The 13,502-nt window shown below is 37.9% G+C and overlaps 2 protein-coding genes across 2 annotated transcripts; one reads left to right on the top strand and one right to left on the bottom strand.

The window, feature by feature from the left end:
• The first annotated feature begins 20 nt into the window (after window positions 1–20).
• On the top strand, window positions 21–9,860 carry LOC144196644 (dipeptidyl peptidase 9-like). The gene is made up of 22 exons (XM_077717002.1): window positions 21–591; window positions 1,152–1,264; window positions 1,405–1,495; window positions 1,809–2,050; window positions 2,746–2,858; window positions 3,196–3,363; window positions 3,886–4,054; window positions 4,128–4,238; window positions 4,298–4,426; window positions 5,117–5,178; window positions 5,262–5,362; window positions 5,450–5,627; window positions 5,697–5,856; window positions 5,941–6,012; window positions 6,624–6,784; window positions 6,961–7,096; window positions 7,373–7,518; window positions 8,189–8,335; window positions 8,454–8,606; window positions 8,668–8,810; window positions 9,310–9,421; window positions 9,699–9,860. The coding sequence occupies exons 2-22, from the start codon at window positions 1,219–1,221 to the stop codon at window positions 9,789–9,791; spliced, it is 2,733 nt and encodes a 910-aa protein (XP_077573128.1). The 5' UTR covers window positions 21–591; window positions 1,152–1,218; the 3' UTR covers window positions 9,792–9,860.
• Window positions 9,861–10,467: 607 nt separating this feature from the next.
• On the bottom strand, window positions 10,468–13,289 carry LOC144197188 (angiopoietin-related protein 4-like). Its single transcript, XM_077717839.1, has 7 exons — window positions 12,848–13,289; window positions 12,647–12,757; window positions 12,476–12,563; window positions 11,998–12,111; window positions 11,821–11,916; window positions 11,449–11,730; window positions 10,468–11,367 (listed from the first exon to the last, which is right to left on the bottom strand). Exons 1-7 carry the CDS (start codon window positions 13,241–13,243, stop codon window positions 11,195–11,197), a joined length of 1,260 nt encoding a protein of 419 aa, XP_077573965.1. The 5' UTR covers window positions 13,244–13,289; the 3' UTR covers window positions 10,468–11,194.
• Between the last annotated feature and the right edge of the window lie 213 nt (window positions 13,290–13,502).

Here is a 13,502-nt window from a genome sequence, read left to right as displayed (position 1 = left end):
GGGGGCATTTGGGTGGGGATGAGTCAGGGAAGTGTGTGTTGAATCATTGGATGGATTGTTTTGAATGCACATTCTCAAATGGGAACCTCCACAAAAGTAGGTCTTCCAGTTTTGTCAAAAGAGTTGTACAAATATTTTTCTTTACCTAATTTAAGGAAAATTCTTGAGAAAGAGGCTTTTATGTCCGATACTTCGACAATGTTTTATAGTAGAACTGAAACAACTTTGCAATAATTTTGATTGTCTCTTGAAACACTAGCACATAGAATATATGGAAAGAAACTTGCATATAAATATGTATATTTATGGTTGACACAAATGAAAACAGGGTTTCTCATTTCTCCAGCTTTAAATTCTGGGGAAATTGTTTTTATTTGGTCAGTATTGTTTACTTGGAGCCTTTCAAGTTTATTTGAAATTGAGATTATAGATATATATTATACACAAACTGTGCAATTTTTTAAAATGGAATTTTGTACTAAAATGTACACTTTGCTTGTTTTTTTTTTTATTTAAAGGTGTAGACTTCCCTCAGGTGGCTGTTGTGGGTGCGTTTTGCACTTATGCAAAAAGGACAAATTAAAACAAGTGGTAAGCATGTGTGGTGCCCTCATTTGTTTATTTTTTAAAATATATTCTATTTAATTATATTTTTTATTATTATTGAACAAAATAGATTTTTCTAACGTTAGTCTCAATATAATACCATAAAAATATTACAGAACATTATTATCAAAATAACAGTTAAGACAGTGAGCATACACATGTTTATATGGTTCTGATTATTTCTACTTATGCCCAGATTACCCAGATTTGCCTTTACAGCTACATTAAAGGTGAGAGCATTGGTTTGTCATGATAATTTACCGGCCTAGTTCCAGAAAAATCGCCGCTCGTGATGTTATTTGGGGTGTATGCACTTTTTTTTGTGGGCATTTCTCTGTTATCTGTGGACAAAGCAGACTTATTTTTGCCTGTGTCTTATGGGTTGACCACTAGGCTGGTTGAGCATTTGTATATTTCATGTATATTCATGCAGCCCCAAGCAACAGAGCAGTTTGCAGTATACAGTGCTTTGTCAAAAGTATAGTGAGTGTGTTACATTTGTCAAAGTACTGTCACAGACGTAGCAGAATTGATCTCACACACAGGCAGACTCCAAAGCATGATCATCTAGCTGGACATTTGGGCCAAAGGCTGAAGAGTCACAGCTCCACGATGAAGCAGGACCCGGACAAATTCTCACAATGGACCCACCAATATAGTAATGGAAAATTTAACCTGTTGATAGCAAATGAGTTTAGACATTTTCTGTGTAATGTTTTAGTTAGAGCTGGTTGTTGGTCATGCTTTGTATTTTAACTTGTTGACTTTATTTGATTTTAGCCCTGTCTGTTTTTTTAGGGAATCAAAATTGGTTCAGGGCCATTGAGCGGTTCATGCATATTGTGAAGAGGCTGAAAACTGAAGACAAAAAAGAAGGCAATCGGGGCAGGTCTGGATAATTTTTCAATTGATCACTTATTTGCATGACTTTCTCTGGTGTAACTACAATTTTAGAAGAATTTAACCACCCCTTCATATTAAAAAATAAAATGTAATATTCACTAATACAAGGTGGCTAAAACCCAGGAAAATGTTGCTGTGATTGAAACATGACAAAACATTTTGTGCTTTTAATTTACTTCATGGGTATGGACGGTTAAAGGAATTGTGTGTGTAGTAGCCCTTTTTTGGACCTCCCACTGTATCTTGGAAAATCTATTTTTTTATCCAGCTCTGATTGTTTTCTGAATGTCTGCCCACAGCATTAACGAGGTGTTGTCAACCATTCCGGTATTTGACGAGCTCTCGGACAGCATAGAAGTTGTGGAGATGGAGGATGTGATTTCTAACAATTTTCGAGTGCAAAAGCACACATGGGCTGGTCTGCAAAAAATAATTCATGACACCCCCAAGAAGACAGGTTTCCTGATTAATATGCCACAAGAGCCACATGACTTCCAATTTGTTCAGGACAGTTCACGTTCTCCTCGGCTCTATTATCTAGGTAAGAGGCAAAGACCAAAAACTGTAATTTAAGGTGATTGCTTAAATGATAGATGTAGACTGTCTTCATTCAACAGGGTTGAGAAAACATGTTTCAATAAGACAAAAAAGTGAAGTGGTTCAATTACAATTAGTCAAAATTTTTGACACACACAAAAAAAGTAGACTGCAATGGGATTCATTCACAGTTAACAGACTAAACCCAACCAAATGAGAAAATCACAGGTAAATATTGTCGATATATTATAGTGTTAGAACTGTGCTGTGATGGTTCACTGCTCTGTATCCCACTAAAATAGCCAAATATGATCTCTATTAAGCTAATGCAATTTTGACATGGAGCAGACATTGGGGGAAATTTTTGAGTCTTTGAAATGGGTTGTTTTCGATGCTCTTGACCAGGGGTGTTCAATACGTAGATCGCGATCTACCAGTAGATCGCATGGCAATAAGAATTGTCAGTTTGTTGATTCCCTTAGCAATATTATTATATGTTTGGTATACTTTCTGCAGTAAGCTAATGCATGAATGGGGAGTGGATTTTTACCCCTGTTACCTCTCACTCCCATACATATTGATGTTTCTTGTAAAATAAGTAGCACCTGACTTTAAGCAACTGATTACACATGCAAAAGGTATCCTCTAAACTAGAGTCTAGTTTATGATCTCTGAGTCACCTTTTCCCCTTGCCCTCAGGTATGCAGTACCCCTATAGGGAAAATTATTTATTCTACTCAGGTATTCCCGGGAACATACAAAAAGAACCACTCCTCATTTTACCAAGCAAGCATCTACTCGATCCCTTTCAGGTATGCATATTTGTATTGTGATACACATAGTAAATGTTAGTGATTTAGTGATACTGAATACAGATTGGCCTCATATTTCAAGGTTTCAACAGGTTTCATTGCTTCAACACTGAACCACAATTCCTGTTAAGTTACCTTGGTATTAACTTGGATTTGGTCTGACAAATACAAAGTGGGATTTGATTTATTGGCAAGTGTGGGCAATTGTTTTGTTAAGTCTGTCTATGGCCTGAGATGCAGCAAGTCAGGGGAGCAGAACCAAACAGAAAAAAATATAATCTGTAAAAATGTTCAAATAGCCCCAATATAATATGTTTCTCTGATTCTATGATTTTAGGCAAAGTCTCACATTTTTTCCCGTAAGAAGGAGCTACTGTCAGAGAAGATGTACTTAGATGTGTCTGGCATCACGTCCTATCTCTGTCACCAAACAACAGGACTGGTTCTCTTCCAGGCCAACAGAAAGCTATACTACTGCAATGACAACTCAGACAATGATTTTAAAGTGAGTAACAAAATTTTAACATGTTTTTAACACTATGTAAAGCCACCAAATTCTTTATAAGCCTTGCGGGCCACCTGGCTGCAGATGGTCCCACCCTATCCGCCACGCGGAAACATGTAAATGAAAGTATAAAAAGTATAAGTTAACAGCACCTGATAATTTGATTAAAAGTGCAGTAATGACATGTTATGGTTAATATGTAAACAACCGATCCCAGCTCTTTGCCACTACACTGAATTGTATGGTATTTTTTCATTTTGCTTTTGAAAATTGTATTTCAAGACTGTATACATTTTTGATAAACTGCATTTTTGATATATTGAGTTGAATTGAAAGCTTTTATCAATGGTTCTTAATACTACATAGTCATAATTTGATCATTCTTATCAATATACAATAATATACATTTAGTTAGCTGGTCAAATGGATTGGACGTCCGGATTGTGTGTACAGCCAATGACAACCAGGATTAAGACAAGGGTGTACACAGTGATACTTACCTGTTTCTCTTTTTGCATGCAGCAAATTCCAATAACCCCGCATGAGATTAGGACTCAATGTACAGGGGCACACACAGATGCCAAAATCTGTCCCACCGAATCGAACTTGATCAGTTTTGTTCACAAAAATGACATTTGGCTTACCAACATTGAGACAAGTGAAGAAAAGAGACTGACCTTCAGCCATCAAGGTGAAACTATCAAACAGTCTCATGATATCAGCTTTTCTTTGGTGAACCGAATGACTGAGCAACATAATTTCAGGCACTGGCAAACCAAATGAGGATTGCAAAACTGCTGGTGTTGCTCCTATTGTCACTCAAAAAGAATTCCACCGTTTCACCGGACACTGGTGGTGTCCAGCTGCACAAAATGGTGAGCAATCATTTTAAAAACGTTGCCGTAGTTTACAAATCAGGTCTTTTTATTTTTAGAATCAGAAGGTGGAAAAACACTGATGATTTTCTATGAAGAAGTGGATGAGTCTGAAGTTGACATCATCCACGTGCCATCTCCAGCTCAGGAAGAAAGTACCAGTGATGTTTACCGATACCCACGTGCAGGTACTGCTTAGTCACTTTTGGCTTTATTTTCTTGTATCCCATTAGAAATTGTGTTTCCATTCATTGGTTTTAAGAAGCTGTAAGTTAATGTTCCCTCACAAGAGGGCACTACCACTTTTTATAATAGATTTTGTGCATTGCATGTACAGTGGTATACTTCTATATACTTACAAAATGAATTGGTTGCAGAAGTGGTTTTCTAACATGTATTTTTCATAAATTGAGACACATTTATACATGTAAAAGCTTTAATCCTGTTCAAAGTTCCTGATACTACCAACTAAACACATTAAAATCTACAAGGATTTACAAATATATATAGTATGTAGTATTTAAGAGAAACACATAGAAAGAGAAAACATATCAGAAACACATTTATTACACCATTAAAAAGAATAACACACAAAAAATTCTATTGTTATTCAAGGACAAGTGCATAGGTAAGAAAAACATACAAACACATGCATGTAAACACATAACATAACAACTTAAAATTATCAATTCAATAAACATAACTTTCTTGAACCCCACTATGAATCTTCATTATTTTGAGATTTTAATTTTGGCATAATTGATCCATAGATTATAGATATTACAAACACTGATTCTTATGACCTAAACAAGTCTTAATTTGTGGTTAATTCTGTCACAAGATACAGTATGCCGGTATGTAACCATGCTTATTTTCAGGCCGCAAGAATCCAGCTGTTACTCTAAAATTAGTTGAAATCAAGATAAATAGTCTTGGCAATGTAAGTTTACACTTGTTTTTAAGAGTGCACAGGTTTTGTTTGCATCATTTTTTTTAATCACTTCCATATTTGCCCACCTCTAGATTGTCAGCACACAAGATAAAGAGTTACTTTTGCCCTTCACAAGCTTGTTCCCCATGGTTGAATACATCACCCAAGCTGGATGGACTAAAGATGGTCGATAGTAAGTTCTGTTCCAGTAAGCACTGTTATTTTGTATTAAATTCCTTGATTACTGAAGTTCAGATAATGACTCTTTATCACTTGATAGTGTATGGGCAGCTTTGATGAACCGACGGCAGCAGCATCTCCAATTGGTCCTATTCCCTTTGTCACTCTTCATTCCCGTGGACCAGGACGTGACTACTAGACTGAGGAGTCTTCTGGCTGTTGAGAACACAACTCACCCGCTCATCATTTACCAAGTTTTCAACGACATATGGATCAATGTATGTACACAGACCCCTATTACATATGCATATATGGACTTATGACGAACTGCAATTTGTTTCATATAGGTCCACAATATTTTCTACCCATTCAGCCAAAGCAGTGACAACGAGATTACATTCATCACTGCAAATGAGTCTGAAACAGGTTTCTGCCATCTCTACAAAATCACAACATTATTGGAGCGTGGCTGTTACAGTTGGGCCAGTGGTTACACATACTCTCAAGGTACTGTTGTGCTAAGTCGACAGTATCTAATCCTAAAATTCCTTATTTAATATTTCCTTTTGTGCTATTTTCTATCAACCGCAGATCATTTCAAATGTCCAATCAAGCAGAAGGTGGCACTGACGAGTGGGAAATGGGAAGTGTTGACCAATCATGCGGTAAGGGTTGTTCCTCCTAACTTAATTGACTGTGTCTCTCTTGCACCTGTATGTTGAGTCAAGGATTCAAGAAAAACACAGAAATAACCCTGCTCAAAATAACAGATTCAGAAAAACAGATTCATAGGATCACTAGGTTTCTCAATCAAAAAGGTTGTATTGATAATAATGACAATGGTTAGTGTTTATGCGTGTCAGTCAAGAATGGATGGAAAATTGCTTTCTTAGATGTGTTTCTCACTCACTGTACTCTCCAAAGGGGGGGGGGGGGGTCTTGAAAACAGTTTTTTTTGTTTTTGTTTAGTTTTTTTTATATCATTAATGACAATCCCAGTAAAAAAAGGCTGAATATAACAAGTTTATGAAGCCAAAGTGTACTCTGCACTGTAATCTTTAATCGTTAGGGTGGTTTAACTGGACCAACATATACCTGCAAATAGTTTTTTTTGGTTTTTTGCATATCAAAAATGTACTCTAAATCATATGAAAAAGATTTATATTTAATGTGTAGATCTTTGCAAGAAATGTTTTTTTACAGTCAAACATAATGAAGATTTCCCTTCCATTTTCAAATCTTGGGTTTGTTGTGTTTGATGCAGCGGCTTTCCAGACCTCATATTTGGATAGATGAGACAGAAAAGCTGGTGTACTTCCACGGAACAAAAGACTCCCCCTTGGAACATCACTTGTATGTTGTGAACTACGATTCACCTGGAGGAATCATGCGTCTTACTAAACCTGGTTTTTCTCACAGCTGCACTGTGAGCCCTGTACGTATACATAACACAAACAAATAACACAATACAACACAACAAGCAAATGCATATCTTTGCTGCTGAGGCAGTTTTCTGTATAGACATGCAGATCCAGTTATTTGATCAAATGTGCAATGGTGTTGGAAGATCTCCAATGTGCTGAAACCCCCTGTGTTTGTTCATATGCGCAGACATTTGACATGTTTGTGAGCCGCTACAGCAGCCTGACCAGCATCCCTCGTGTGAGCATCTACAAGCTGAACAACACATATGGCGACCCACTGCGCAAAAAGCCGGAGTTCTGGGGAAATCTGATGAAGCCTACTGGTGAGCGTGAATGATTGTCTGTCTCCTTGCGCCCTGCGATTGGCTGGCCACCAATTCAGGGTCTCCCCCGCCTGGTGCCCATACTTGACTGGGATAGACTCCAGCACCCCCGTGACGGTTGTGAGAATAAGTGCTACGAAAAATGAATGAATGACGATAGCATATATTATGAAATAATTAGGAAAATTGTAGGAATAACAAAAAAAACATGTCTTTGTTTTGGTTCTTTTTATTCTTCTTCGTAATGGATTATCAGATGTATATATTCACTTTCAGGTTATTCACCTGATCCCACGCATCCTGAAATCTTTAGCTTCATGGGGAAGTCTGGCTTTCAGCTTTATGGACTCTTGTACAAACCTCACAGTTTGGTCCAAGGGAGGAAACATCCCACTGTCGTCTTTGCCAACGGCAATCCCAAGGTTTCGAATCCTCACCCTAACTGTAAACAATTACTACTCTAGATCAGGGAACCTATGACTCGGGAGCCATATGTGGCTCTTTCCATAGGCGCATATGGCTCTCCACTAACCTGTAAGGTCAGATATGGAAATCAATGGTGAGAGAGCTGAGTCCCAAACACACCAATAGGAGCGTCATGTCGACACTGTGGAATTGACACTACCTCTACGACCACTTTAATCATAATTTTGTACTGCATGCGAGCAATATCATTGAGACTGATTTATTACCAACAGCATAACAATGTTCTCAAAATAATTCCGACTTTTTGTACTTTAAAGGTGGTGAAATAAGAAAAAAAAACACACTTTTCATATATTTTTACTTTTCAATTCTGAGAATGGTTCTCAAGAAATAACGTTCGAAAATATGAATTGTTTATGGCTCTCTCTGTCAAAAAGGTTCCCAACCCCTGCTCTAAATGCATTGAAGGCTAGTCACTAGGGGACGCTAGATACCATCAACTCTGTTGAAAGGGAAAAAAATATATATACTGACAATTGGGAGTGGAATTTAAAATAAATGCACTTAAGATATGTATATAAAACAATTTTAGATGAACAAAACAATTTTGTATTGAGGACCTACTTTAGGGATATATTTATATATACTATATATATTCTTTATCAGGTCCAGTTGGTGAATAACTCATATCAAGGCATAAAATATCACCTTCTGACCAAGTTGGCGTCTCGTGGTTACGTTGTGCTTGTCATTGACGGTCGGGGTTCCTGCCAGCGAGGACTCAAGTTTCAAGGAGCTTTGAAGAAAAATATGGTATTTAATTGTGAATTCATCAGAAGGCATAGCCTCTCAATTGTATTTTCTTCCTTTTATGTAGAATTTGTTACAGGTGTTCATCCTTTATATTCTATACCCTGTATTTGTTTAACAGGGTCAAGTGGAGGTTGAAGACCAAGTGGAAGGTTTGCACTATATAGCAGACCAATACAAGTTTGTGGACTTGAATCGCGTTGCCATCCATGGTTGGTCATACGGAGGCTTTGTTTCTCTCATGGCTCTTATTCACAGACCTGACATTTTCAAGGTAAAACAAATAGATGTTTTAGACTCAACATAAATTCTTGAAAGGCATCTGGTTTGTCTAGGTTGCTGTTGCAGGGGCACCAGTGACATTGTGGACGGCCTATGACACTGCTTTTACTGAGCGGTACTTGGATACCCCTGAAAACAACCAGGAAGGTTACGACGCTTGCTCTGTTGCACTTAATGTCAACAAGTTCCCTAATGAGTAAGTCTCTTCATTTCCAAATTCAGCAACTTTGGTTCACAATGCCGAATTAGGATAGTAGTACAAAACATGTCAAAAATACTGGATTTCTTCTACATCTCATCTTTTGTCATCTTGGCTTAAAGTAATTTTTAACAGCACTATAAATTATTTGTTAAAAAAAATCTGCAAATTTGCTAATGAAATAATTTCTTTTGTAAAGAAGGGTAAGATTTTAGTCAGAAACAACATTGATGATAGGTTTCATCACATTTATGAAATAATTTTTCAATAGTCACAATTATCCGAATTTTAAATCACATTTAGTAACCTATAGTATATGTTGTTTTCTAGTTCCCAACAAAATGATTTAAAACAGACCCATGTTTTTTGTTGTAGATTAAATAGGATTTCTAGAGGTTATACCGTTATACTAACTAGGATATCTAGAGATTGTTTATGTGTATGTACATTGACCACTGCATAGAATCTCAAACCCTTTCGCTGTGACACCCCACAGACCAAACAGACTTCTGATCCTGCATGGATTTCTTGACAAGAATGTCCATTTTTTCCATACCAACTTTCTTGTATCCCAACTCATACGCATAGGGAAACCATACAACCTTCAGGTAAAAGCATTTCCTCAATGAGGTTTGTCATTATAAGAATCATTATCAATGAATGTGTGTTCATTTCCTTCTGTTAACTGAACAAACATTACAGAGTGAAATAGTATTTAAAACATCAGTGACAGACACAGCTACGCATTAGTGATTAACTCTAGCTGTTCTTTTCATGATAAGATAGTTATGTGAACGATGCGGTCCCAAAATGTCTTGACGGGGTAAGAAGTGAAGACTTTTGCAATCCAGCTTTTGTTTAAATATTATGGTTCCTTGTCTTTAGGTTTATCCCAACGAACGCCATAACATCAAGTGTTCAAAGTCTGCAGAACATTATGCAATTACGCTTTTGCACTTCCTCCAGGAGAACCTCTGATAACACTGATGTGGAGTTTAATTCATCAGATCGAGGTGCTGTTTTTATTTTCCTATTGCATTTTCTTGTTTTTATGAAGGGCAAAAATAGCAAATCAAAGTCAGCTTTCCTCTGGCTTTAACAATTTTTCCTGGGAAGTTTTAAGGAATTTCATGCTATTTATTGATTTGATAAAAAAAACTGATATGTTCCTCTTTTCGAACACACATTATTTTACAAAAAGAAACTTGGTTTGGTCCTTTCTTACTTTAAGTGCAGTAACATTTCGTAAAATGTAATTGATTTGCAAATGGTGAACTTACTATTTATTTTTCATTGTGGTGGTAAACCAATATGATAAAAGATACAACATATTTTTTTCTGTTTTGTTTTATTCCTTATTTCTCAGTTATTAAAAAGTTTTTTTTGCTCGTATTTTAGCTGAAAGCAAATACATTTGAATGACTGGGAGTGTCTTGAAACAGTGGGAATCTTCAAATATAAACTCATATAAAGATAAATGACATTTTTCAAGCCTATCCAGTCACATCACCTTATTACTTACACATGTAAGGTTAAACTAAAATATATATAAAAAAAACATTTCACTGAGAACTCCGTCAAACGACCCTAATATAAGGATGCACTTCAACGTTTTGCTATGCAGTGAACAAATGCCAAACTCTACTCCCAGCCGCCATGTTTTTCTTTTCAAATTTATTTGGCAAAGTTCCACAAATGAAGTTAACATAGCTCCCTTACAGTGTAGACATTTATGCATTTCTATAGAAAATCCCCATGTGTTATAATCTTACAAAAATAACACTCTTAACACTATCCACAGAGAGATGTTTGTACAGCAATAAAGCATTACAAGCAAATCAAACATTTGCACAAGGAAAAAAAAGAGTGCAAGGCACCATGACAGAACTCTTTGCATACAGTCTGTCTTCACTCTCTGTGTTGCTGTCTGAACAAGATAAGCAAGAAAAAATTGACAGATAAAGAGCATTTATAAGGAACAAGACCACTCCTTGTGTAGAGGCTAATTGAAGTATTAATACTTCTCTTTGCGTACTTGTGATAGACCAGTGATCAGAACAGGGTATAATATTTTAGTACAACTATATAATACACAAAGCTTTAGAAAAAAAGCATGATTTTTATTCAATCCTTTGAAATATATGTGAAACAAAGAATATTGGATAGAAAAACAAATAGCTTATACGTTTGTGTTTTTTAAGCCCTTACAAAGGGAATACAACTGTCAATGTGACAAAGAGGAATCTTACAGCATAGCATAGAAATGATTCAGTGCAATAACAAAAAAAAAGAGAAATGTGCTTTTTTTTTTCTTTCTTAGGTTCAGTCTTTAGTTGTTTTCCAGCTTTCTTTTGTCCCTTGCTGCATTTTACGTAAGACTACTATTGGTTTATTGAAATGGGGGCAAGCTTCATAAGAGTTTTTCTCAAAGATTGTCTTTGTCCCTTTGAATTGGTCCAAAACATCTTCTTGGGTTGCCACCTCAGCGGGTTGGACCTTTTGGGGTATTTTCCGTTCAGATTTGAGGAGCCGCAGCTGTTGAACCACCAGCCTCCTATAATACATAATACACAGTTAGAAATTCAGGCTGTCAATCTATCGTATGTGGAGTCAACATGTTAACTGAAAATCTTACCTGAGTGAACCTCAGAACAGTTGACGTCCGCATTTAGATCATTGTCTCGGTCGGCAGTGGAAAATGGAAGACCTGAGGTTCCTAACAGAAAGCTTTCCCCTTCCACTCCTGAAGAAGAATCCTCCACGATGTGGAGAGCGTAGTTTTTCTCCTCACCATCAAGATTTACACGATAGCGTGTTGATTGAGTTTGTCCTGCCCAATCGGTGACCTCAACCTGCAGCAGGTACTGGCCTTGTGTGGAAATGATGTGAATGTTCTCTAAGCCGAGCCAAAATTCACCTGAGGGGGAAGGAAACAGTTAGTATTTCTCTTAATGGTGTTCGGTCATGTGTGAATGATTTCACATATACTTGTTGGGTGTGGTCTTACCATTCAGACTGCCAAAGCCTTTTTTGTAGCCTTCCCAATTCTGATTAAAGTTTTGGGAGCCGTCAGTTCTTCTCTGGATGACAGTCCATCCACCTTCTGTGAAGATTAAGACAATTTGAGTTCTCAGGTTGAAAGTTAGCAATCAAGATCAAGAGAGATTTCTGGTTTTGGACTCACCTAAGTTCATATCACAATAGACCTGGAATGGCGGCAAGTTCTGTGCATGGATTGTGTAGATGCCACTTTCTCGTTGTCCTTGAACAAACAGATCGTGGCAGTCTCGAGCCAAACCTGAACAAACACAACAGACACGTCAGTTGGTTGCAAAACTCTTCAGCTGTTACTATTTTCTCCAAATTTGGTGCTAAGTAGAAAGAAAGATAAGACTGTTGAGCGGAAGGCCCTGATTTTCCCGAACTTTGGACCGTCTGCAAACAGACCTTCCAACAAATCAGACTTTGTACTTTTAGGAGCAAAGGTTTACTTTTCTTTTAAAAAGGTGGTGCTTTAAAACCGCTGGTCATGACAACCTTTAACCACAACTGTCAAAGTTCAAAGTTAGGTTGTTTTTGTCCGATTGCATAGGGCGAAGTAAAGTATGCCGAAATTGGTTTGTATGGTAGTAAATAGACTTTTTCAGCCTGGTAGCAATTACCTGTTTTGTCATCAGTGGACGCCGCGTCTCCCCTCAGTATCATCTCCTCATCCCTGCGCCTGAGGAATTTTACTGCCCGATGCGCAACCTGGAATTATGATACAGTCCGTCAGCGGAAATGAACGAGAGCGCCCCGTTGTGTTTCAGCACCGGGCATTTGCAGACACTCACTTTGTTCTGTAGCATCTGCAGGTATAAACTCTGCTTGTCAAGTTTGTCTTGTTGCTGCCTGATCTTGTCCGACAGCTGGTCAATGCGTCTATTCTGCGCTGACATGACTCTCTGGAAATGAGAAGAAACTTTCAACATGAGCATGATTTCTTTTGGGCTCCGAGCGGAGGCCTTCTGCTTTTTTTTCTTTTTTCTGCTCACCTGGATGAATGACATTGTTGAATTGTCCCTGGACTCAACTCGGGGTGTCCCTGTAAGCACTTCGTCTACTTTCTCCTGGAGCGTGTTGATGCGGGAATGGATGTCATCGGACTCTTCTTCCCTTCTGGCCTTCAGGGCTTCATCTTGCTCGCGCTGTTTCTTCTCCAGTGCGGCGATGGTGGCGTTGAAGGCTTTCAGTCGGCCGTTGACATCTCTCATCTGAGCTTTGGTTTTGTCGACGTGCTCTTTGAGACCCTGACCCAGCTGCAGCAGGCCGTGGGCCACCACGTTGACCTCATCCCAAGAGGCAATCTGGTCCCCTCGGTTAACGGCAAAACCCGCTGTCAGGTTCAGGAGCAGCGCGGGGGCGAGGACGACTATCTGAAGCGTCTTCATCTTTGGTTCTTTTTTGTTCGGATTGCTGATCTTGTTGTTGTGTGCCGTAGACCAAATTGGACCGTTTTTATAGCTGTGTGCTGCAGATGAGGACTGTGATGATTGGACGGAAAGCTTTGGAAGGGGGCGTAGAGTACGGTTGAAGGCGTGGAAACACTTTTAGAGAACACCACTAGTTAAAATGATGCAATGAAAGCCTGACATTTCTGGCTGACATCATTGAATATTATAAGGTTTATTGTTTCCTTCGAATATTGTA

Source organism: Stigmatopora nigra, chromosome 5 (genome assembly GCF_051989575.1).
Source record: "Stigmatopora nigra isolate UIUO_SnigA chromosome 5, RoL_Snig_1.1, whole genome shotgun sequence".
Taxonomy (NCBI): Eukaryota; Metazoa; Chordata; class Actinopteri; order Syngnathiformes; family Syngnathidae; genus Stigmatopora; species Stigmatopora nigra.
This window is presented reverse-complemented; position numbering and strand designations above follow the sequence as displayed.